At 37.1% G+C, this 25,343-nt stretch overlaps 5 protein-coding genes across 12 annotated transcripts in view; 2 read left to right on the top strand and 3 right to left on the bottom strand.

Annotated features, from left to right (window-relative positions):
* Nucleotides 1–202: 202 nt before the first annotated feature.
* Nucleotides 203–1,425, top strand: LOC134825300 (uncharacterized). Its single transcript, XM_063837462.1, has 2 exons — nt 203–423; nt 600–1,425. The coding sequence occupies exons 1-2, from the start codon at nt 256–258 to the stop codon at nt 1,371–1,373; spliced, it is 942 nt and encodes a 313-aa protein (XP_063693532.1). The 5' UTR covers nt 203–255; the 3' UTR covers nt 1,374–1,425.
* Nucleotides 1,426–1,619: 194 nt separating this feature from the next.
* Nucleotides 1,620–3,989, bottom strand: LOC134825070 (triosephosphate isomerase-like). The gene is made up of 6 exons (XM_063837195.1): nt 3,881–3,989; nt 3,464–3,561; nt 3,118–3,277; nt 2,878–2,958; nt 2,451–2,552; nt 1,620–2,196 (listed from the first exon to the last, which is right to left on the bottom strand). Exons 1-6 carry the CDS (start codon nt 3,957–3,959, stop codon nt 1,961–1,963), a joined length of 756 nt encoding a protein of 251 aa, XP_063693265.1. The 5' UTR covers nt 3,960–3,989; the 3' UTR covers nt 1,620–1,960.
* Nucleotides 3,990–9,327: 5,338 nt separating this feature from the next.
* On the bottom strand, nt 9,328–12,757 carry LOC134825034 (Bardet-Biedl syndrome 5 protein homolog). Its single transcript, XM_063837113.1, has 10 exons — nt 12,679–12,757; nt 12,321–12,420; nt 12,031–12,179; nt 11,689–11,866; nt 11,443–11,545; nt 11,128–11,232; nt 10,795–10,881; nt 10,491–10,625; nt 10,253–10,342; nt 9,328–9,652 (listed from the first exon to the last, which is right to left on the bottom strand). The coding sequence occupies exons 2-10, from the start codon at nt 12,383–12,385 to the stop codon at nt 9,524–9,526; spliced, it is 1,041 nt and encodes a 346-aa protein (XP_063693183.1). The 5' UTR covers nt 12,386–12,420; nt 12,679–12,757; the 3' UTR covers nt 9,328–9,523.
* Nucleotides 12,758–13,754: 997 nt separating this feature from the next.
* On the bottom strand, nt 13,755–23,867 carry LOC134825033 (Bardet-Biedl syndrome 5 protein homolog). 2 transcript variants are annotated; one of them, XM_063837111.1, is made up of 10 exons: nt 23,696–23,867; nt 23,217–23,318; nt 22,918–23,066; nt 22,562–22,739; nt 22,122–22,224; nt 21,876–21,980; nt 21,655–21,741; nt 14,837–14,971; nt 14,493–14,579; nt 13,755–14,260 (listed from the first exon to the last, which is right to left on the bottom strand). In XM_063837111.1, exons 2-10 carry the CDS (start codon nt 23,282–23,284, stop codon nt 14,132–14,134), a joined length of 1,041 nt encoding a protein of 346 aa, XP_063693181.1. In that variant the 5' UTR covers nt 23,285–23,318; nt 23,696–23,867; the 3' UTR covers nt 13,755–14,131. The 2 variants fall into 2 exon arrangements, with proteins under 2 accessions (XP_063693181.1, XP_063693182.1); XM_063837112.1 differs by having other exon boundaries at nt 23,217–23,311.
* The window catches only part of LOC134825030 (RNA binding protein fox-1 homolog 1-like), an 89,332-nt gene continuing 86,282 nt past the window's right edge, over nt 22,294–25,343 (top strand). For 5 of the 7 annotated variants that reach the window (XM_063837108.1, XM_063837104.1, XM_063837103.1 and 2 more), the window contains exon 1: nt 22,294–22,331. The gene's annotated coding sequence lies outside the window, so the exon portion shown is untranslated. Of the gene's footprint in view, nt 22,333–25,343 lie in introns of all 7 variants that reach the window. The other 2 variants (XM_063837106.1, XM_063837105.1) reach the window with 2 other exon arrangements.

Genomic DNA, 25,343 nt, shown 5'->3' with positions numbered 1-25,343 from the left:
AAGACATTTACATTGTGTGGATTGTTTACAAAAGCTTGTTAATCTAACCATTGTACACATAATTATTATATTGTATACATATTATTGTGCTTGATAACTGATCAGTGAAATGTGACCCTACAGTTAATTTCAGTTAACTTCCTATGAGGTCATTTGGGCTGGACATTTTTGGTGTATGCCCCCTTAAATGGTCGTCCAACATCTAATTCAATACCTCTTATCACCATTTATTCGATTTGGAATTTGTTTTGTGTAATGAAAATGTTACTCCTTCTCCTGCCGGTCATTGCTCTTTGTTGCACTTCGCAAGACAAATACTTCAAGTTGGTGGACTACTATCCGGGCTCCCAAGACACTAATGTTATCCTCACTGCCTCTCATGATGGTTGGATTAAACTTGACTCTATACCAGATAGACGCCAGGTGGGTCAACTTTGGCATTTTTTCCATAAATTGGGCTCCCCAGCTCAGGGCAAGGCACCATGGTGCCTAGATAAATGTTCGAGTAATCAATAAATTTTCATATTGGTGCACCAATATGAAAATTTATTGATTACTCGAACATTTACCTACTTCATCCTCTCAAAACGCAATCCCAGGGTTGCTATGACAATATAACGGACACGTGCGACTGGAGACACGATTGTCCTGGTGAACACGTGACAGGAAAATGTAAAGCTACAACTCACTCGGACACACTTTCTTCCGTCCTTGCTAAACAGATGAGAAAAACAATATCAGATAAAACAGGGAAGACACCTCATCTGGTGGTCAGTAGACTACACAGATCCAAACTGGATCCCAACAGATTTAAAGATGATGCTGCTCAGTATAACTCTGTAGCTGAGGGAGCTTACGACACTTTCCATGGGATAATTAAACGCGTGCACAACATCTTGGCTGCAGGAGGGCCGGCAGTTCATTTTGATATCCATGGTTACAGGGCCCTGTCGTCCCATAATACGGACAACTGGACAGAGATAGGTTACAATATCCAGCCAGCACGCCTCAACGCTGATAACTTCACTGCGGAAGAGTCCTCACTGCGCGCATTAGCTGCACGTGCAGCAGCACGTGGAATAGAGTTTGATAGTCTGGTCCGGGGAGAGGACAGTCTAGGAAAACTGGTTCAAGAGGAGGGGTTTAGAGTTGTACCCTCTCCCGAGTATCCTCGTCCAGAGATGGGAATAAAAGGGAAATACATGCGGGGCGGCTACATTACTAGAAAATGGGGTTCACTGAATGGAGGGGAGATTGACTGCGTTCAGATTGAGTTCCCACAGTGGATCAGAGATGATTCTGAGTTTTACGGGCCCAAACTTGGCAGTGCCATGGCAACATGGATACAGAAGTATTATCCGGGTAAGTACTAGAGAGAAGAATATAATGTTGGAGAAAATCAGAATACTCTAGAATTAAACAAATTTTATTTATTTTGGGACAATAATAATATAATATTTATAATCATATTTTAAATCAACGATTGATAAATTATTTTAGATCTCTTGAAATATAACATGTTATTGTGATGAATGAAAAATGTATTCTTGAAAATATATCAAATTCTATATCTTCTAAATGAGACTTTCAATGACAAAAAGTAAAAAACCGATGAGGAATTTTGTCATGTAACCATAATTAATAACAAAAAAATTCATATCAGGTAAATCAATAGAATTAGATATCATTTCAACTTTTTAAATTATAAAAACCCAAATAAAAACGGCTAAGATAACTGCGGGGTGAGTCAACACAATGTGCCATCAAGACAAAAAAACGTATATTGAACAAAGAGTTTAGCAAAGATTTCTGTAAGAAATGAAATCTCTTGTACCATGCAAATCCAAATCTCAAAATCGATTGCAAAAAAATCAAACGTTTTTCAATCAGAAATTGAAAAAAAGAGTCTTGTAAAGTCCCGCGCATCATCAAATCGTTATCTCAAAATCAAGATAACGTCCTAACAATCACAGTTGATAATATCAACAAACTCTGGTTTCAGCGAGGCGCCACCCACTAGGAACCCGTCAATGTCCGGCTGGGATGCCAGTTCCTTGCAGTTCTTTCCGTTAACGGAGCCTCCGTATATTATTCTTACTGAGGCAGCCACTTCGGGACTAACGTTATCAGAGAGCCATGAGCGAATGTTGAGGTGGGTTTCTTGGGCTATCTCGGGAGTTGCTACCTCACCCGTTCCTGTAGTAATTAGTTAATTAGTAATTTAATTTGTTGATTAATTAGCTAATCAGTAAAATTGCTTAACCAATGGGGTAACAATTTCTTACATTTCAAGTTATGAAGTTTGAAAAATGTATGTAGCTTAGGAATTGAGACTTCTTGCATATTATAAATGTTTCTCTGAAACTTGAAAGAGTTTGAAGTTTCTTCACCTATTCGTCGATTATTCGATTATTCAATTAGTTAATTATTAAATTAATTAGTCAACCTACCGATGGCCCAAACAGGCTCGTACGCAATCACCACCTTACTCCAGTCTTCCACATTATCTTTATAAGCAGTTAGCTGTTCAACACACACAACCATTGTATTGCCTGCAAGCAAGTGAGTCATGTACATTTGTAATTATTATATTGTAAAACTCTTGTGTGGATTGTAAAACTTGTGTGTAAATATTGTAAAACCTGTGTGTTCTAGATTATTAAACTTTAAGTGCATAATAACATAGTAACTTGTACGAAGTAGTAATTTTACATGAAAATAATATCGCAAGCAATCTTTTTGTATGTGATCAGAAAATCTCGTTTCTATCTATATATAATACACTAATTTTAAGGTGCATACTGCATGATGTTTTATGTTACATTAGAAACAGTCTAAAACGTAAAACTAAGAGATTACGAACTGACAGCAACCCACCTGATTTCCTATCCTCACCCTTTTCTCCAATACAAGCAATAACAACGAGGCCAGCAGCTAGCGTTGCTTTTGTCTTCTCGCCTGTCAAGATTATTAATAAGCTTAGATAAACGAAAAGTACGATTTAATTACTACCTACTAATGACTTTTCAAAACGAAAGTTTCCACTGCAAATGATAATCAGATAACAAGCATTTTCTCAAAGCTGACAATTTCCCACCGTTTTCTCCCAAAACTTACCAATTTGTTTGTTAGTCTCCCCAAAGACATGTCTCCTCTCGGAATGTCCTAGGATAGCGTAGCTTGCACCACAATCCAGTGCCATGGAGCAGCTTATCTCTCCGGTGAACGCGCCCTTAGCTGCCTGATGTACGTTCTCTGCTGATACGTTCACATTCTCCTGGGTGATTAGTTAGTTAATTAGATATTTAAATAATTAGTTAATTAGTCAGTACGTTCTCTGCTGACACGAACAGTTAGAAATACATGATCTATAAAATGGGGCAAAATATAGAAATAAATTCAATCGCGCGCAATTGAAATACATTACATAAAGAATCATTATTATATATTAATTGAAAATAACCTTTTGAGCCAGCTGAGAGCTGAGACTAGCGAGGTAACAGGCCGGGGGAGCAATAACAACCTCCACATTAGCATCCAGTTCACTAGAGTTCAGCCTATCTGCAGGAAGAAACTGTTACAAATGTTACTTTTCAGAGTCAGGGCATCATTTATTACAAACTTTATTTCAAGATTAAACCAATAATCGGACGGTATAAAGGTGAACATAATTGTACACGATTGAAGAGAAAAAGTTACAATATTGGTAGTTAGCTGGTACAATGCACTGATTTTTAGATCATATCCGTTATATATACCCTCTTTAATCTTGAACACAATCAGGGAGAATACAAAATTAGATTGAAGTACACTGCACTGACCGGTATAATTAGGTACACCAATGTGGCAATACAATACTAGCAGTATAATTAGATTCTACCTGCTATAGCAGTGAGGGACTCTAGATTCCCGTTCATCTTGAAGTTACCTCCCACGAAAAACTTCCGTTCTGCCGACATGATTTGATCCTAGCTACTATAAATTATTTGGGTTAAGAAATGTTACCTCGAAAAGTAATGAAGTAACCCATATCCACATATTTAACAAGAAATGCGGCCGCTTTTCTTTTGTGGATGGCCGCTCAATTTCCCGATCCGTGATGGCGTATTTATCATATTCCATACAACCTGGGGACGGCCCAGTCTTTACTGTTTATATAAACATGCAAATATGGCGAAGTGACATGCCGACTGCCGAGCGCCGCCCAGTTAATATAATTCTATATTGAATTTGAAAATCGTGTATACTTCTATGTAACCATATGTTTATTGTTTATGCAACCTGACACGGATCTGTGCAAAATAGTAATACTAACTCAAAATAATAATAATATGCTATCAATTAGTGCCTAGTGGGATACGTACATGATGAAATTAATAATGTACTTGGTTGGTTCAGCGCCGCGCGCCAACAATTATATAATTCAGATTATCACGCAAAATAACTTTGCGCAGGTAGTCACGTGGGCGATAACAGTGCTCGCAGGCACGTACGCACGCACGCACGCTCGCTCGCAAAGCTACCATATACAAAAAAAAACCTCGATCGCTAACCCTTGTCCTTGACTCTTTTGTGCCTTCGGCACGAGTCATGGATCGGGAAAAAATTTCCTCCCAAACCCATTTTCAGACCCTTCTGTGGCCCGCTTGCTTCGCTCGCTGTGGCCTGATCGCTTCGCTCGCAGCGGCTAAGTTACTTTCCCAACAGGGGCGTGTGCAGGATTTTTATAAGGGGTGGGCGAGGCTACTGCGGCCGGGGCTCGGGGGCGCAGCCCCCGGAAAATTTTAACTGGATTATATGCTAAACCAATAGGATATCAATAGTAATACAGAAGGTTCAAAACAGTTGATTAGACACAAGTGGTTATAAGTAATATTTTAAGGGGGCAGGGGGCGCAGCCCCTGAAAATTTTTAACTGCATTTGCATTATATGCTAAACCAATAGGATATCAATACAGAAGGTTCAAAACAGTTGATTAGACACTTGGTTATTAGTAATATTTTAAGGGGGCAGGGGGCGCAGCATCCGGAAAATCTTTAACTGGATTATATGATAGACCAATAGGATATCAATAGAGAAGGTTCAAAGTAGTTGATTAGACACTCGGTAATATTTTGGATTCAAAACATTGGACAAATTAAAATTAAAGATGGCACGAATTTTAAGTCATTTAGAGAGGAAAAATTTCCTCTCGATACCCAATGATTGAACTGCTCTTTGCGGACTGCAATTGTCAGTCGCTAACCAAGAAATTTCCTCTCATAGATGCCAAAAATTTCCTCATTCTTCCCAAATTTCCTCCCAGATATCTGGTGGGTTTGCCAACTTTGTGGATATGGGTGAAGTAACGTAAGAATGTGAAAATACATACATTGGATTAAAATCGGCCAATCAAGTCTGTGTTAAATATTAAACTTGGTAGTCCAAGTATAACAATAATATAGTGTTCTTAAATAAAGTTACCTCCGGACGGTAATAACATTTAACAATAAGCAAGTTCAAGTAATCAAATGTTCGAAACAAATAATGAAGCACTATCCTGCTGTCAAGTGATATATTGATATTAACTAACTATGGCAATGGCCCCCATTTCTGCTGACTAAGTAAACTAATCTACAGGATCAAAGTTGATAAGGCACGACGCAAATTTGCTAGACAAGAAATTGAATATGTAACTTACAGAGCAATAGCCCAAGAGCTAATAACATAATGATGCAGCAGCTGCTCTCCGACAAGTTATTAGACCAACTTTGGGATTCTAGAAGCTCATGAACAATCTACACTTCTCAGTTTGACAAAGTCTAGCAATGTCGTGTCCTGTAGAAACCTCTTGATGGCACGATAATTCAGACGATTCAGAGCAGCGTTTAGCATCGTCTCGACCCGTAGATTATTCGTGATACCAGGATAAGTTCGAGAATTCAGAGCTTCTAGAACTTTTAGGTTTTAGCCAAGCTGGTAGAAGGAAGTAGTAGGCAGTAGAAGGTGGCTCACTTTAGCTAATACAAAACTGCATAATAGAAGGTACATAAATACATAAATACATTAAAGAAACTCTCGATAAAACAGCCACGAGACTCTCTATCCGTGTGTTTTTATCTCTATCGATTTAGTTTGACCACTTCCAATGAGAGAAACCTTTGACCTTTTGAAATAGTTCCCCTTGGGTCTTAGACTAGAGGACTAAAGACTGACCAGGACCCACAAAAACGAACATAAATCGCACACATAATATACAGTACACACTCATCGTCTAAATGTAACCAACTTCTCATTTCCGAATAGATCTGCTCTCAATCATATTACTCACATTTTAATGGTGATTGGTGAGGCGTGTACATTATGTGTACATTATGTAAGGTACTTATTACTTTTAGTAGGATAACATGCAGGTCCTTCATTCCAACTAAATATATCTTGACAAACAAATTACTTCTCGAACAAAGTAATTACTTAAGTAAACAAATTACTTGAACTTACAAATTACTTAAACAAACAAATTACTTAAACAAATAAATTACTTAAACAAACAAATTACTTAAACATACAAATTATTAATTTAAATCTGTAGAATACTCCCGGGACAACTTTCTTAAAAGATAAGAAGTAGATAAATAATGAACCAGAGGACGCTGAATCCCGTGGTGAACACGTTCCTCACTGTGCCCCCCCCCCCCCCCCCCCCACAACAGGTCACAGGAGCAGCATAATAAATCAATTCATTTACAACTCCGTCCAGAGCAACCTACATTAAGGGGCATACCCCAAATCTGTCCAGACTTAATGACCTCATAGGCAGTTCAGTGACCTTCTAGCGCACCGTTTCCACACACAAAAAAAATATTTTGAGAATACCCATTTTTGTAATCGAGCATTTCCTGGTTAAGAGTGCAATTTTCGGAAAAAATTATTTTGTGGTTGAGACACTATAAGTTAATCATTTCTTGCGGTATCGGGTTGAAATTTTGCTCGCCGTTTATTCACATCTATGTCAAGGTGTGTGTAAAATCTTGATATCGTATCTAAAAAGGCTGGTGTGTTATGAATTTTTAAAGTCAAAAAGCTAAAATTGTCCTTTTCAGGCTTATTTTAACAAAAAGTCAGTCAGAGAAGATCGGATTATTTGATGCTTGACATCAAATTGATCTCTGAATTCTGTTCTCCTCAAATGCTTCCCTTTGAAGTTATGGGAGAAAATGTGATTTTTTATCTGCAAAGCCAAAAAATCACATTTTCTCCCATAACTTCAAAGGGAAGCATTTTAGGGTGTTTTGTTGTTCATAACTCATATATAAATGTGCTAGTTGCGGTTATTTTGCACCCTTCAAAAAGTCACTAGCACATTCCTATCAAAATTTTAGAAAAATCAGTAAATATTAAAAACGAAAAATGTGCCTAAATTTGTTGTTTGACTTTGAGGTCCAATAGATCAGAAGGTGAATGAGTAAAAACATTTTTGAGGGCATCAAAAACTGCGCCAGAATTCAGAGAACAATTTGATGTCAAGCATCAAATAATCCGATCTTCCCTGACTGACTTTTTGTTAAAATAAGCCTGAAAAGGACAATTTTAGATTTTTGACTTTAAAAATTCATAACACACCAGCCTTTTTAGATACGATATGATCAAGATTTTACACACACCTTGACATAGATGTGAATAAACGGCGAGCAAAATTTCAACCCGATACCGCAAGAAATGATTAACTTATAGTGTCTCAACCACAAAATAATTTTTTCCGAAAATTGCACTCTTAACCAGGAAATGCTCGATTACAAAAATGGGTATTCTCAAAATAATTTTTTCCCGATCCATGACTCAAAGTGCCGAAGGCACAAAAGAGTCAAGGACAAGGGTTAGCGAACGAGGTTTTTTTTTGTATATGGTAGCTTTGCGACCGTACCTGCGAGCGTGAGCGCGACCGTACCTGCCTGCACACACTGTAATCGCCCACGTGACTACCTGCGCAAAGTTATTTTGCGGAATAATCCGACTTAAATAATTGTTGGCGCGCGGCGCTGAACTGACCAAGTACATTGTTAATTTCACCATGTACATATCCCACTAGGCACTAATTGATAGCATACTATTATTATTTTGAGTTACTTATACTATTTTGCACACATCCGTGTCGGGTGTCAGGTTGCATAAACAATGAGCATAATCATATGGTTTTTAAAAATATACACGATTTTCAAATTCAATATGGAATTATATTAACTTGGTGGCGCTCGGCCTGTCACTTCGCCATATCTGCATACTTATAAACAGTAAAAACTGGGGTCCCCAGGTTGTATAGAATATGATAAAATACGCCATCACGGATCGGGAAATTGAGCGGCCATGCACAAAAAAAAAGCGGCCGCATTTCTTGTTTTTGTGTGGAAACGGTGCGCTAGAAGGTCACTGAACTGCCTATGAGGTCATTTGGTCTGGACGGCACAAACCACTGTTTTGGGGTATGCCCCCTTAAGATGTACTTCATTTAGGTTGCATGGAGATTAGATATTCAGAATAGCATGTACGTTATAATGGCAACTATATCTTAAAGTAACATCATGAGGGTTTAAAGTAACATCATGAGGGTTTGACGGGAAGGTTTAATAACATCTCAACAACTGGCCCGTGTGTCTCCTACAAAATATACCGTGTGTGGATCACTAATTATTGTGTTATTACATTTAGTAACCCTCCCTGGTCTCACCTATAGTATAGTAACCTAACAACTCAATATCATCCATGGTGTACTGCAGTGGAAGACCACACATTTACATTGGTAAAGTGAACGTAATATTATACTAATAGTAATACATATAATAATAGTATCTATGTGAGGAATAATTTCTTGTACATTTTATATTCTCAATATTCTGTCAGGCCTGAAGAGCTCAATTGATACTTTGGCTCTGCCGAAGACTCTTAACCATTTATTCATCTGCAATTTCTAAGTTCTAAACAACTAAAATGATCCAGTATTCTGGGCTACTGTAACCCTCGCAAAACTAAGTTTGAACATCTTATAACTCGTGATTAATTACATGATGGTCTAATATGAAGTGAACTGGGAAGACACGGAAAAATGCGACCTTATAAGGACTGTGCAGAATATTGACTTTGAAGAACGATTGATAAATATCCTATCGATCAAACAATCTGATTAAAAAGTACTCTCATCGATTTGAAGAATGAAAACAATCCTCTATGAAGTTAGAATATGAACTATTTATGTTATATTAAGTATAATCGGGATATAAACATGTAATTTACAATCTGAAAAAAATTGCGACTGATGTTTAACCACACAATTTAAATAGCTTAATGTTACATTTGCAGTTAGATATCAAAAAATAACCGAGGGTCGAGTGAAAATTATATAACCTTCAAAAACATAAAAACAGGACCCAAAACAAGGTAAACCAACATAATAAAACCTTAATCACAAAACCTTAATCATTAAAAGCCTGCAGTTATCATTAAAAGTGTAACAATCAAACGCTTAAAATCACAGAAAATCGGCATAGTTCAAATTCCAGTGATTTCCCACAGGCTCTCCAAGGTAAAACCATCTTTAATACTTTCTATTGCAAGTCCTAACTTTTCACTGAAAACTGGTTCTGAATCTGTCTCTTTGTTGTTATCCGCATAGTAAGCCTGTAACATTTAACCATTATTTTAACAATTGAAATTATAATTTAGGAGTACAGCAAATTTAAATCTACCCAACAATTTAAGGATTTCTTTATCTATTATAATACCTGATACTATTTCAAGTATTTATTACATTTACTAAGACTATGGAGCTCAGAGCATGTAAATTTTAGTGCCTAAATTTTAGTGCCTACATTTTAGTGCCTACAAATCTACAATCCGCAATCCAATATCTACAATTTACAATCTACAATCTACAGCCTGCAATCTACAATCCAATATCTACAATCCAATATCTACAATCTACAATCTACAATTTACAATCTACAATCTACAGCCTAGCCTGCAATCTACAATCCAATATCTACAATCTAGTATCTACAATCTACAATCCGCAATCCAATATCTACAATTTACAATCTACAATCTACAGCCTGCAATCTACAATCCAATATCTACAATCCAATATCTACAATCTACAATCTACAATCTACAATCTACAGCCTGCAATCTACAATCCAATATCTAAAATCCAATATCTACAATCTACAATTTACAATCTACAATCTACAATCCTATATCTAAAATCTAGTATCTACTCACCAGGAACGCATCACTTGAGGGGTTATCTTTAGTAATTATCTCAATATCATCTTCCTCATACTGTACTGTAACATCATCTAGAGGCTCTATCTGGGATTCAGATTAAATGAACGAAAGGACTAAAGTCCGAGGATTCCAGCAATATTAACTCACTAATTATCTAGATAATTTATGTGAACGAATAATTGAATCAGTTAGTTGATTCCTGAACTCTAAGAGTAAGCCTTATCTCACTGACCCTATCTTCAACTTTGAACTGTACTCCAAAGATAGGGTTAGCACTGTAGACCCTGAACAAACTGTGAACCTCCTTAAATGTTACGTTTAGTTTCTCAATAGGGTCTACTCTGAACCCTAACACGTATCCCCCTGCCTGTTGGATCAAAATCAAATTATTTAAAATATGTAAAATATGTAAAATATATGTAAAATCATTTATATATATAAAATAAAAATGTAGGTTAAATATCATTCGATTGATTTGGTGTGATTTACGAGATTTTTGTTGTTGAAAATTCCAAATTTGGTGGAAAGGGACTAACACTTTTGAGGCTTTCTATAACAAGGGCTGTACCAAACTTGCTGTCTCTGATTTTAACATCCTTCATCTGGATGTAGGGTATACTGACCTGTAAGGAGAACAAAGGGTTTAATAAATTAATTAAGGTAATATAAATATTAGTTGGATTGTCATAATATTAGGACCCTGAATATGGATTATAACAATTATATAACAAATTTTTACCAACAGTTGTTACTTTTGTCAAGATATTCCTCATCAATTTTCAAATTGATGCTTTGTCAAGTGTGTACAGATTTATTAAAACCGCAAAATATGGACGTGAAAGGAAATGTGAACGAAAAAAAATGCCTACATTGAAAGATTCGTTGATTTCTGCGTGCCATACTAGTCTAACATTAGTGATGTAGAAGTTACCCAAGTTTCCCTGATCAGCGGACAAATTCCACACTCCATTTACCTGTGGGCAGAATATTTATTGAAGTGATTTTTAAAGCTGATTGCAATTTTGAAAGGGAAGGAATCGATTATGATTGTACACTGAAGCTTCCACAAAAACAACGCGGAAGTTATTAAACAGTGTATGATTATCAAAAGTTATCCTACTTATCAACAACTTAGGGAAAAAAACAAATATATCAAATTAAATACATAAAATAAACATTCTCACCTGATCATACACTTCTTCCAAAGGAAGAAGCCTTAATGTCTTATTTGCAATCAGAGCTCCTCTCAACTTTAGATCTCTGTACATCTTAGTAGTCTCGTACGCTCTGCAAATATTGATGCTCGAATGCCATATTAGTCACGTGACGTTTCTCCACCAACAAGCACGCACTGGTATTAGACAACTTACTCGAAGACACCTTAGTTCCATCTTCCATCAAGTTCAAATGAAATATTTCATTGAAATCACCTTTGCACAGCCAGAACGGAAGTGAAGAGTCGAGGAGTGTCAGGAACTAAGTTAGTAAAGATAAACTCAAATCTGGTGTTGTTGCACCGAGTAAGTATGTAAAGTGCTTCTGTTGAACCACGGAGTTTGGATTTGGCTGTGCGTGTCGTTATTTCTATCACGGAGTTGAACCCAAGAGCTGAATTGTATTATATAGTATTTAAGCTTGGTAAAACATTTAACGTTAGCAGTGGAGTTGGACCTAGTTTAATAGACAACTTCACTTATGAATTTGAACTTTGATCTTTCATTTCGTTTCATTATCAATGACAAAATCCTATCAAAAGTTAAAAGGAAGCGAACATAGGTTAATATGAGGGAATATCTTTCCATGCCAGATAATCCTCAAGTTTGTGACCATGAGTCTTCCTTTCTCCCCGTTGTTTCCTTTTGTATCCTCGATACTATCCAAGTGGTCAATAAGACGTTCACCGGGTCGCATCTTCATCTGACTGGGTGGGGGAAATTGAGAAACACTAACCAGCTGATGATGATTCCTAGAATCGGAATCATAACGATATATTAAAATTCCTTACGACAAGAGACAGACGACAGTTCAAATACCTCAAGAAAATTATTTTCATATATAATACCTCAAGGGCACGTCAAATCTGATGTCGCGGTCCTGCCATAATCGATTCGTCTCTAAAGAGTCCATTTCTTTCAAGTTGGGCAGAAGCTGTCCCTGGGTCACTATATAATTAATATTTTAACAGCAGTGATAATACCAAATGTGAATAATCTTACAATGGTAAGGTTTCATTTAACATGAGATGTTTACTGCTAGACACAAACCGTCTTAAACAAAACAGGTCCTTTTACTTCTGTTGAATATACATGGGACATTAGTTGGTCACATAATTAAATCATATTTAAGATTAAAATAGCAACTAGACAAACAAGTATTTCAAAAGATGCTCTTTACTATTTTTTTTTCACCAGTGAGATTACCTCAATTATTTTGTGGATGGGTTCCAGCTTTCCAACTGATGAGAATCAGGGCTGTGCACCAGGGACCAGTGAGTTAATTGTTGAAACTAGAAACATAGCATTAAGCAAACACTTAAAGGAAACTAATTAAAAAGCAAACGCCAAAAAAGTGGTCCGGTCGATCATCTGGTGTAGATAAGAATTTAAGAGAAAATTAGGAAATATTATGCAATAACGCAGCGTCACTACAAAGCAAATTGTTATTTTAAAGTAACAGCATGATCTGAAACATCCTGAGTTCTTGTAATCGTATTATATATGCCCCATATTATATATGCCCTATAATGTTAAAATAACAACCCTAACAACAACACGTCACTCATCACTGCACAACTTAAAATGATAACGAATAACAATTCGCATCCTCAGCGTCCACATTATGTTGTTCGACTAACGTTGTTGCCATGTACATTGTACAGTAACAGCATTTAATCGCATTTTATTGAGATCAGGGAATTCGATACCATGTATATTTACAGGGAGGGTACCTACATTGTCCAACAACTGGATTGGAAATCTTGATAGTGAAAACTGAAAAACGACGGCACAAACTAACAAATTCAAGAATTTCAGTACGTGAGACAGTATTAAGCAGAAAGAGAAATCAGAAATAAAGCAATTTAAAAGTATAACAAGCAGAAAACAAATGAGACCACTACAGAAATATATGTATTGACGATACATTTTCAGTCCACCAACTAATATATAACAGCTCTTGTTTTAACGGCGACTTGACTATTCCTTTATGATCCACAACCACTCCTCTGAAATTTCATCATGTATCAGTTGTATTGTATGATAAGCCAACTTCGTTGTGATAATGTGATGTACGTTTTTTGAGAGCTATGAGATTTCTGCAATTCAATTGGTCATTGATAGCGGTCAAAGTCTTTAAACATATTTTAAAAATATAAGAATTGAAATAGGCGACGTTTTAAGTTAATTGTGTACGATTATGTACAGATAACTGTTGCGTTATCAAACATTTTCAATTTCTCTGTTTCAGGAATTGCAAAGCAGATTACCAAACACAATGATTAAACGAATTTCATAAAATTGAGTACATAATACATTTATTTTTTGAAACATAATTGATAATGCATTCAACATTTCAGCCAGAATAACCTTTGAATTTTCACATTTAAAATAAACATAAATTTTAACCCTCAAGTAATTGGAATTAAAATGTCGGAGCCAAACGTCATCATAATTTCCATGTAAAATTCTGAGCAAAAACTGAAACGTTCGACAACAAATAAGCTGAAAAATCTAATGTGAAAATATTGAAAATGATCCAGCATTTAACAATGATAAACAAGTTTATTATTTACATAAAGTATCTTACATTAAACTTACATGACGTATACTGTATACTGTATAGTCTATAGATAATATTTGGTATGATCAGCAAAGTTCAAATTCCAGTGACTTCCCACAGACTCTCCAAGGTGAAACCATCTTTAATGCTTTCTATTGCAAGTCCTAACTGTTCACAGAAAACTGGCTCTGAATCCGTCCCTTTGTTGTTATCCGCATAGTAGGCCTGCAAATTATTAAGTTGACGAGAGAGTAATCATTACAGAAGTCAGTGTTGTTCAGACAACAATTTTCGTACAGACAACAATTTTCGTTTAAGTAAAACCTGAAACTGGGTGGAAAAATTTTGCGTTTTTTGCATAAATCATAACTTTATGATGGGTGCAATATGTGTTTTACAATTTACATTGTGTAATAAATGATATAAATGTCACTGTTATCTATTGTTATCTACTCACCACAAATGCATCACTAGACGGGTTATCGTTAGTTATCTCAATATCATCTTCTTCGTATTGTATAGTCAGCTGATCTATCGGCTCCAACTAAGATCAATAAATTAGTTAAGTATCTTAACAAAACAATAATAATAATCAATAAAAATGAGTAATGGTTTGATTATTGTTACACTAATCACCAACTTGTTGTGAATCGAACACTACCTCAGTGCCCATGGGCAGAACGATTAGCATATTACTAACCAACTGCGCCAACAAGTAGCCAAGCCAATGAAAATGGAAATGTTAATTACCAGAGTTATTTCCTTTCCCTGAAAACCCTGTTCAATTTAACTGTTTCTTACCCGCTCCTCGATTTGGTACTGAACTCCAAAAACAGGGTTAGCACTGTACACTCTGTACAAACTGTGTATCTCTTTCATTACTTCGTTCAACTTCTCAACAGGGTCTATCCTGAACCCTAAAACGTATCCTCCTGCCTGGGATTATTAGAGGGTGAGATACTCACGTGGTGTTACGTGTGGTGTTAGTTGTTACGTGTGGTGTTACGTGTGGTGTTACGTGTGGTGTTACCGGTGGTGTTACGTGTGGTGTTACGTGTGGTGTTACGTGTGGTGTTACGTGTGGTGTTACACGTGGTGTTACGTGTGGTGTTACGTGTGGTGTTACGTGTGGTGTTACGTGTGGTGTTACGTGTGGTGTTACGTGTGGTGTTACGTGTGGTGTTACGTGTGGTGTTACGTGTGGTGTTACGTGTAGTGTTACATGTGGTGTTACGTGTGGTGTTACATGTGGTGTTACGTGTGGTGTTACGTGTGGTGTTACATGTGGTGTTACGTGTGGTGTTACGTGTGGTGTTACGTGTGGTGTTACGTGTGGTGTTACGTGTGGTGTTACGTGTGGTGTTACGTGTGGTGTTACGTGTGGTGTTACGTGTGGTGTTACGTGTGGTGTTACGTGTGGTGTTACGTGTGGTGTTACGTGTGGTGTTACGTGTGGTGTTACGTGTGGTGTTACACGTGGTGTTACGTGTGGTGTTACGTGTGGTGTTACGTGTGGTGTTACGTGTGGTGTTACATGTGGTGTTACACGTGGTGTTACGTGTGGTGTTACATGTGGTGTTACACGTGGTGTTACGTGTGGTGTTACGTGTGGTGTTACGTGTGGTGTTACGTGTGGTGTTACGTGTGGTGTTACATGTGGTGTTACGTGTGGTGTTACATGTGGTGTTACGTGTGGTGTTACGTGTGGTGTTACGTGTGGTGTTACGTGTGGTTAAGAAATATCAAATAACGGAGTAGTTCGCTGTTTATTAGTCTCATGATTGAAATACTGATATCTGGATATTATCCGGTTGGAAGAGACAAGGACAAGTGAAACAAGGAAGTTAGGAGTAAGGGCAAATTTTCGGCGTCAACGCCATCTTCAGGCTAAAATTGTTATAAATGTTAGTATATAATAAATGCTTCTATACTAGTTAAAATGCTAAATTAAAATTACACACACTGAATACAGGTTACATCAAATGGTATTATACATTACATTGAAAATAGTGATGTACACACGTTTTACACTCTGTCCAAGTACATAATATCTACTGAACAGCAGGGTCGTGTGCTATTTGTTTAAATTTGTCTTTGAATATGTTGTAAAAGAAATCCCTTAAGCTTCTCGCACTCTTCTTTGTTATTGATACTAGGTTTAAATAAATTAATGTAGTAAGCTTCTGTCACTTTACGTTTAATGGTGCTATATAAGTTAATTTCTAAAATATCGAAGGAAATATCTGGTTCTATGTTATCGTGAAACTCTGAATAATGAGCAGCCAACGCATTATCAGGATAGGTTAAAGGCCTGTTGACTGCTCTTCGATGCTCTGAAAATCTATCGTGTGCTGTTCTACTCGTTTCCCCTATATATAGCTCTTGACATAATTTACACGTAACTTTGTATATGACACATTTTGGTTTGCAGTCGTGATTTGTTGTGATGAGTGGACATATGATACAGTTTGGTATGGTGCAGTGTGGTTTGTCGTGTGGTCGTGATGAACATAAGATCTCTGAGAGTTTCTTACCTGGTGTGAATATGAATTTGACCGGTAAGTTGTGTGAGAGGGCAAATTGAGTGACTTCTTTGGAAAATGGCTCGTTGATGAATGGTAGAGTGCATGTTACGTGGTCGGTATCTTGTATGTTTGATGATGAAGGGTTATGACGTGTTGTAGGTGAGAGAGGGTGAAGTCGTCCTGTTTTGTTTATACGTCGTGGGTCTTGGTAACCGTTGTTGACCAACAAGTTGTCTACTATCTTCATGGACTCTTCTTTATACTCTGGTGTTGATGAGCAAAAAGCAGCCGTTTTGTAGAAGTTCTTGATGGTTGCTACTTTAGTTCCCTCATTGTGGTGGCTGTTGGCGTGCAGTGTGATATTCTTTTTCTGCTTCTTTCTGTAGAATTTGTGGTGTAGTGTTCCCTGTTCGTCGATCTTTATCTGGGTGTCGAGGAATGGGGTGAAATCCTGACGGCTTTCCGGATAGTCAATTTCCCATTTGAGCAACTGGTCTGGGTCCTCGTTTGAGATGGACTCCACTATCCTCAGAGCTTCTTCTTTGGAGCTGGCTAGACTCCCGGCATCATCCACGTATCTCCGGTAGAATGAGACGTGTAAATCAGTGTAAATCGATCTTCTCTCGAACATATATACTCGTACTATCGCTCCTATTGGTGATGGTTGGCACCCCATGAAGAGACCAATTTTCTGGAGGTAGAGTCTTGAGTGATATGTAAAGTATGAGTTGGTGAAGACGAATTCAAGGATCTTGTGGATGTGCGTGAGTGTTAGACCCCAGGTGTCGAGGTCTTCCCAATGTTCTTCGGTGAGTGTAATGAGGTCTTGAATGCAGCCACTGATGTTGATGTTTGTGTACAGTGCTGTGACGTCAGCTGTGAAGAATGAGAGACCTGAGAGTTGTTGATGTGACATGTTTTGAAGCTCTTCTAGGTGAGTGTGTATATTGCTCAGGTGAGATGGAACATGATTAAGCAGAGGAGATAGAATAGATTTAACAATCCAAGCAAGCTTCTCAGAAGGGGGATTTTATACAAGACACAATTGGACGTATTTTACAATTAGAAATAATATCTACATCTGAAACTAAGACATTACAATCAAATTTATGAGTTTTCTGTATTAAATAAATAGTCGGTAGTTGGGTATTATGTGATTTAAATAAGTCTACTGTTTTGCTGTCATAATTACACATCCTACTTATCTCTGTCCATAACACATTACTCTCGATAGATTTTCAGAGCATCGAAGAGCAGTCAACAGGCCTTTAACCTATCCTGATAATGCGTTGGCTGCTCATTATTCAGAGTTTCACGATAACATAGAACCAGATATTTCCTTCGATATTTTAGAAATTAACTTATATAGCACCATTAAACGTAAAGTGACAGAAGCTTACTACATTAATTTATTTAAACCTAGTATCAATAACAAAGAAGAGTGCGAGAAGCTTAAGGGATTTCTTTTACAACATATTCAAAGACAAATTTAAACAAATAGCACACGACCCTGCTGTTCAGTAGATATTATGTACTTGGACAGAGTGTAAAACGTGTGTACATCACTATTTTCAATGTAATGTATAATACCATTTGATGTAACCTGTATTCAGTGTGTGTAATTTTAATTTAGCATTTTAACTAGTATAGAAGCATTTATTATATACTAACATTTATAACAATTTTAGCCTGAAGATGGCGTTGACGCCGAAAATTTGCCCTTACTCCTAACTTCCTTGTTTCACTTGTCCTTGTCTCTTCCAACCGGATAATATCCAGATATCAGTATTTCAATCATGAGACTAATAAACAGCGAACTACTCCGTTATTTGATATTTCTTAACCTCGACCGGGAAACCTTCAGTTCCGCAAAAGATCTTATATCCTTCGGTGAACACCTAAAATCCTACGAACAAAAACTGAATTTTCTAAAACATTGTAAACATTGCCATTTAATTCCTAAATTTATTTCGAACTCAGTTCATCTTAACATTAATATTCTTTTTCCTGTGAAACTACCTAACTTTTTAAATTATTATGTAAATAAATTATATACCCACTCACTGAATCAGTGCATTGATGACTTATATTATAAGATCGATAATTGTAAACAAAACATTTATTTGTTAAAATGTAGACTGTCTGGGAGACCAGAGTTTTATGAAATATGTCAAATGTTTAGTGATAACAACCACGATGTTAAGGAGTCATCTAAACAGAGATTGATTCATAAGTTTAATGCTCTCAGTACTCCCACCCACACCTATCAGTCTAATGTGTCACACGACTCCACCTCTACCATCGAGCCACCTAGCAGCAAAGTATCTGCGGTAGGCGTTGTCCTCAACGAGAATGAGACTAACGTCCTCAGCTTAGGCCCCAAGTTCGCCCTAGCACCCCGAGTAGATGAACGCCTCAAGAAAGATGTGCAGATCAGCCTTGCTCAGACCGCCTACCGGCTCCGCTGGAAAACCTGTTTTTCAGATGAGATCCCAGATGATACATGCCCGACCAGCTTCGCATTTATTAAGTCGAAAAACGTGCCATTTCAACGACCGTTTGCTGGTGCTCCACCCACCACCAACCTCGCCATGGAACATCACCTCCGCCAACTGTGTTACATCATTAACACCAGATTAGAACACAGTAAAGTACCCTCTAACCTAACAGCAAAACAACGGGAGGGACTCAAATCCTTGATTGCAAGAAAAGAAGAACTCCACTTCTCGAGAAGCGACAAGGGGGGTGAGTTTGTGATTATGAGCAGTGGAGTACAACAGCAGATTACGCAGAAACATCTGTCAGACATGACCTCGCAAGAAGCGTACACCTACGTTGCACCTACCACCACGCGACAAAATCGGATCCAACCAATAGCAAACCCCTCAGAAGTCTCCTACAGCCGCCTCATCAACAGGGTTACTGAGAGACTAGAGACTGAGAGTAATGTGTTATGGACAGAGATAAGTAGGATGTGTAATTATGACAGCAAAACAGTAGACTTATTTAAATCACATAATACCCAACTACCGACTATTTATTTAATACAGAAAACTCATAAATTTGATTGTAATGTCTTAGTTTCAGATGTAGATATTATTTCTAATTGTAAAATACGTCCAATTGTGTCTTGTATAAATTCCCCTTCTGAGAAGCTTGCTTGGATTGTTAAATCTATTCTATCTCCTCTGCTTAATCATGTTCCATCTCACCTGAGCAATATACACACTCACCTAGAAGAGCTTCAAAACATGTCACATCAACAACTCTCAGGTCTCTCATTCTTCACAGCTGACGTCACAGCACTGTACACAAACATCAACATCAGTGGCTGCATTCAAGACCTCATTACACTCACCGAAGAACATTGGGAAGACCTCGACACCTGGGGTCTAACACTCACGCACATCCACAAGATCCTTGAATTCGTCTTCACCAACTCATACTTTACATATCACTCAAGACTCTACCTCCAGAAAATTGGTCTCTTCATGGGGTGCCAACCATCACCAATAGGAGCGATAGTACGAGTATATATGTTCGAGAGAAGATCGATTTACACTGATTTACACGTCTCATTCTACCGGAGATACGTGGATGATGCCGGGAGTCTAGCCAGCTCCAAAGAAGAAGCTCTGAGGATAGTGGAGTCCATCTCAAACGAGGACCCAGACCAGTTGCTCAAATGGGAAATTGACTATCCGGAAAGCCGTCAGGATTTCACCCCATTCCTCGACACCCAGATAAAGATCGACGAACAGGGAACACTACACCACAAATTCTACAGAAAGAAGCAGAAAAAGAATATCACACTGCACGCCAACAGCCACCACAATGAGGGAACTAAAGTAGCAACCATCAAGAACTTCTACAAAACGGCTGCTTTTTGCTCATCAACACCAGAGTATAAAGAAGAGTCCATGAAGATAGTAGACAACTTGTTGGTCAACAACGGTTACCAAGACCCACGACGTATAAACAAAACAGGACGACTTCACCCTCTCTCACCTACAACACGTCATAACCCTTCATCATCAAACATACAAGATACCGACCACGTAACATGCACTCTACCATTCATCAACGAGCCATTTTCCAAAGAAGTCACTCAATTTGCCCTCTCACACAACTTACCGGTCAAATTCATATTCACACCAGGTAAGAAACTCTCAGAGATCTTATGTTCATCACGACCACACGACAAACCACACTGCACCATACCAAACTGTATCATATGTCCACTCATCACAACAAATCACGACTGCAAACCAAAATGTGTCATATACAAAGTTACGTGTAAATTATGTCAAGAGCTATATATAGGGGAAACGAGTAGAACAGCACACGATAGATTTTCAGAGCATCGAAGAGCAGTCAACAGGCCTTTAACCTATCCTGATAATGCGTTGGCTGCTCATTATTCAGAGTTTCACGATAACATAGAACCAGATATTTCCTTCGATATTTTAGAAATTAACTTATATAGCACCATTAAACGTAAAGTGACAGAAGCTTACTACATTAATTTATTTAAACCTAGTATCAATAACAAAGAAGAGTGCGAGAAGCTTAAGGGATTTCTTTTACAACATATTCAAAGACAAATTTAAACAAATAGCACACGACCCTGCTGTTCAGTAGATATTATGTACTTGGACAGAGTGTAAAACGTGTGTACATCACTATTTTCAATGTAATGTATAATACCATTTGATGTAACCTGTATTCAGTGTGTGTAATTTTAATTTAGCATTTTAACTAGTATAGAAGCATTTATTATATACTAACATTTATAACAATTTTAGCCTGAAGATGGCGTTGACGCCGAAAATTTGCCCTTACTCCTAACTTCCTTGTTTCACTTGTCCTTGTCTCTTCCAACCGGATAATATCCAGATATCAGTTACGTGTGGTGTTACGGGTAGCGTTTGGCCCATTTGACCAAAAGTTGGGGAATAAATGGGTTTCAGATATATCATATATAATCAGCTTTCCTCGACCCAAATTTCACTGTTTTGACTAAATTTTTTTTTCAATGACCAATTAATGAGTTCAATTAAGAGTTAAAAACTAAATTCACTCAAAATAACTTACATTTTTCAGACTCTCGACTACAAGAGCTGTACCAAACTTGCTGTCTCTGATTTTAACAGCTCTCATTTGTATGTAGGGTATACTGACCTGCAATAAAAGTCGTGTGATGTATTAGGAATCATCATTGAATTTCTGGATGCCATCTCCGTACAATTCTCAAATCAACCTAATCATTGAAATCTCAAGTAAATGTACTTTAATTTTGAAAGAATCCAACTTACATTGAAAGTCTCATTTATTTCTGCATGCCAAACTAGTCTAACATTAGTGATGTAGAAGGTTCCCAAGTTTCCTTGATCAGAAGATAAATTCCACACTCCATTTACCTGCAACAGCATATAAATAAATGGTTAGTGGACGAGTCCATAACCACCATAATAATTCAAATTAATAAATTGATAATTTTCGAGATCATTGAACAGAATATAATATTCAGTCAGAATATAATATTCAGTCAGATTTCTCACCTTATCATAGACTTCTTCCAAAGGAAGAAGCCTTAATGTCTTATTTGCAATCAGAGCTCCTCTCAACTTTAGATCTCTGTACATCTTAGTAGTCTCGTATGCTCTGGGTATTGAATTTTAAATTAGCTGACCTTATATAAACATTGTTGTGAAATAATAACCCAATGAGTTTTAATACTTTCAACACTACTATATAACAAATAATTTGAGCCTGAAGATGGCGTTGACGCCGAAAATTTGCCTACATTCCTAACTTCCTGTTTCATTTGTCCTTGTCTCTTCCAACAGAGGATATAATCCAACCATCTGCATCAATAACCCAATGGTTGATGAAAAGTAGTGAGCCCTTGTTTTAAAACTTGTAAGTGATCTGCAATCAGATTGGATATAAATATCACTCCATTCCACATAAAGACATGATAAATTATAATTGAAATCACCTTTGCACAGCCAGAACGGAAGTGAAGAGTCGAGGAGTATCAGGAACTAAGTTAGTAAAGATAAACTCAAATCTGGTGTTGTTGCACCGAGTAAGTATGTAAAGTGCTTCTGTTGAACCACGGAGTTTGGACTCTGCCGAGCGTGTTGATATGTTGATCACAGAGTTAAATCCAACAGCTGAACAGTAAAAATTACAGTAAAAAAAAAATAAATATTTAAAGTATAAAGTTTTTTAAAACAGTTCAAAGATAATTATTAACACAACCACCGATTCAATTAAAATACTGTTATTGATATCAAATAAAGTTATAAACGACCCATAAAATAATGAATTGAAGCCATCATAAGTTCATACATAGGTTTATGCGAGGTAATGTCTTAGAGTGCCAGATAATCCGTAAGTTGGTGACCATGAGTCGTCCTCTCTCTCCGTTGTTTCCTTTTGTATCTTCTATACTATCCAAGTGGTCAATAAGACGTTCACCGGGTCGCATCTTCATCTGACTAAGTGGGAGAAATTACTATACGATATGCAACCACCGTCCACCAGGCTATGATAAGACTGAACTTCATTGGAAAACAATAATTTAGTGAGCATTCCATAACATACAGGAACATGCAGAGTCATAGGAAAACATATATCATCATACATACCTCAAGGGCACATCAAATCTGACATCTCGATCCTCCCAGAGTCTGTCAGTTTCTAAAGCTGTATCCATGTCAGTCAAATTGGGCAGGAGCCCTCCCTGAACACTAACACATTAAAAACTTCAACAGTTGTACTTCTACATTTGAACACTAACACATTCAAAACTTCAACAGGAGTACACATTTGCAACTCCATCTTGATTAATTTCACAATACACAACCGATGCATCGCGACGTTATGTAGTGTTATAAATTATGACTTGTCACAGTTCAAAATATTTGTTTGAAGAAACGAGTTTCTTCAAACAACTATATAATGAGTTCATTATATTGGTCTTTCAAGAACGACAAGCCCAGCAAAGCATTCGAAATGATTGTAAAAATATTCCCTTTTATTAACATTAACCATAGTTGGTATGACGTATGGAGTTTGATTGTATTGCTTTATCTATTTGTTAATTAATTAGTTCAATTAAGTATACCTCAATTAACTTGTGGATGGGTTCCAGCTTGTCAAATGATGAAGCACTGTTTTACACGTGTGTGTATCACTATAGCAACAGGGTTACTTTAGTTACACAAGAACACGTGCTCTAAAGGGAATCTAACTTGTCCCTTAAGCTGTTAACTTGAAGTCTGACACTGAACCTAGCTAAGGGAATATTGTGAGGTTAATTTCGGATGCATTATTTATATACTACCATATATTAATCGTGGTGATAGAAATAAGTCTATCTTTAAAAGCAACCCAAGGTGCACTAAAATGCTTGGAAAAAGGTTAAAAATGGTCTGGCTGGATCCACCCACAGCATTATCTAGTTTGAAATTCAAAGCGGTTTCTAGCACTAAATTTTATGTAAAGTTTTCTCAAAAATATTCGAGAGGGCGTGTAGTAACATTGCCCCGAACCCCTTCAAGAAAACAACAATTTCAAGAAAACAACAAGTAAAGTTTACGCACCCACCCTTGCCTCCTGATAGACATTTATGCAAACTTGGTCGTTTATACTCCAAGTCCCTTTATTAAAAGAAGTAGTATATTTTTAATTTCCATAGCGTATAGCTTAATATTCGAGCAAGGTGGCTTTTTTTGTTATAAGTGACCAACTATACGAGCATGTAATACCCAGTGAAGGTTGCTAATACATAATAGTTATATCAATCATTAATCGATGAATTAGATCTCTATTCAAGTTAAATTGTTTGAAACAGTTGTTTGCAGCGACTCTATCAAAGCGTAAAAAGTTGGAGCTAATAGCAAAAGTATCTGTCTGTTGTTTAGTACTAGTATTGTATCATAGTTTGTGTTTACCTAGGGCTAGGGGACCCCAGGCTATTATGTTCATAAACATAATAGAGATTCGGCGGAATGACAGGCTAAGCGCCGCCCGGTAAAGTATGTGTGTATGAGAGAATTATAATAATAATAATAATTCTATACAGTTACATAATTGAAACAATTATGGCCCCTTATTGTGGGCAGAGTATGTGTCTTTGTTGAAGTGTCCTGGTATAAACTTATCTGAGTGACTGCATTAAAATAATTTAAGGAGAGTTCTCTTAAAACTTTAAGACAACAGGAATAAATACTAGGACCTAATAAAATCGAAACAAAATGGAGCCATCTAATTTGTTGTTAAGCTTTCTCTTCTCTTACGGTTGACTAGTGGAACCATCTTTGGCGAGTATTAGGAACTTAGACCATTACAAATATAAATACCGTGCTGTAAGTTTGCAAGGCATGTGGACTAAGTGTATGTGAGAAACAAAAGTGTTTTCTTCGCCTCTCCAAGAAAAGGCTACATACGCAAGCTAGCTATCGACCCATATAATATTTATAACGTCTACATAAATTTTTTCCATCCACAATTACTCATGCCATCATTTCGTGGAAACATTCAAAATTCGAAAAACTTGGGCGGTCTATTTCACTTTTTGGTAAGTACAATATCTCAAAGAAAAAAATTGAATCCACTTTTCTCAGGTTAACGGGTGATAATCGTAAAATATGTGTTTCAGAGATTAACGGGTGATACTCGTAAAAAATCTGTTCCATATATTGGAAGAACCGTCGTTGGAAGGACCGTCGACGAGTCCAACTCGGCGCGCGTCCTGGTAGGTTGTAAACCTA

The sequence above is a fragment of the Bolinopsis microptera genome, chromosome 13 (genome assembly GCF_026151205.1).
Source record: "Bolinopsis microptera isolate Bmic1 chromosome 13, MBARI_Bmic_1.0, whole genome shotgun sequence".
In the NCBI taxonomy this organism is placed as follows: Eukaryota; Metazoa; Ctenophora; class Tentaculata; order Lobata; family Bolinopsidae; genus Bolinopsis; species Bolinopsis microptera.
The sequence above is the reverse complement of the archived record's forward strand: the minus strand, read 5'-3'. Positions and strand labels throughout refer to the sequence as shown.

What these genes read in the sequence shown, in the direction of transcription:
- LOC134825033 (XM_063837111.1), bottom strand. Translation starts at nt 23,284, where the DNA reads ATGGATACAGCTTTAGAAACTGACAGACTCTGGGAGGATCGAGATGTC. An exon ending in TAGTCGAGAGTCTGAAAAAT is followed by an intron (nt 14,972 to 21,654) that starts GTAAGTTATTTT and finishes TAATAATCCCAG; the next exon opens with GCAGGAGGATACGTTTTAGG. An exon ending in AGTACCAAATCGAGGAGCGG is followed by an intron (nt 14,580 to 14,836) that starts GTAAGAAACAGT and finishes TATTGATCTTAG; the next exon opens with TTGGAGCCGATAGATCAGCT.
- LOC134825034 (XM_063837113.1), bottom strand. Translation starts at nt 12,385, where the DNA reads ATGGACTCTTTAGAGACGAATCGATTATGGCAGGACCGCGACATCAGA. An exon ending in TCCGTTCTGGCTGTGCAAAG is followed by an intron (nt 11,546 to 11,688) that starts GTGATTTCAATG and finishes CAATATTTGCAG; the next exon opens with AGCGTACGAGACTACTAAGA. An exon ending in TTATAGAAAGCCTCAAAAGT is followed by an intron (nt 10,626 to 10,794) that starts GTTAGTCCCTTT and finishes TTGATCCAACAG; the next exon opens with GCAGGGGGATACGTGTTAGG.
- LOC134825300 (XM_063837462.1), top strand. Translation starts at nt 256, where the DNA reads ATGAAAATGTTACTCCTTCTCCTGCCGGTCATTGCTCTTTGTTGCACT. An exon ending in CTATACCAGATAGACGCCAG is followed by an intron (nt 424 to 599) that starts GTGGGTCAACTT and finishes ACGCAATCCCAG; the next exon opens with GGTTGCTATGACAATATAAC.
- LOC134825070 (XM_063837195.1), bottom strand. Translation starts at nt 3,959, where the DNA reads ATGTCGGCAGAACGGAAGTTTTTCGTGGGAGGTAACTTCAAGATGAAC. An exon ending in GTCCCTCACTGCTATAGCAG is followed by an intron (nt 3,562 to 3,880) that starts GTAGAATCTAAT and finishes TTCTTCCTGCAG; the next exon opens with ATAGGCTGAACTCTAGTGAA. An exon ending in CGAGCCTGTTTGGGCCATCG is followed by an intron (nt 2,197 to 2,450) that starts GTAGGTTGACTA and finishes TAATTACTACAG; the next exon opens with GAACGGGTGAGGTAGCAACT.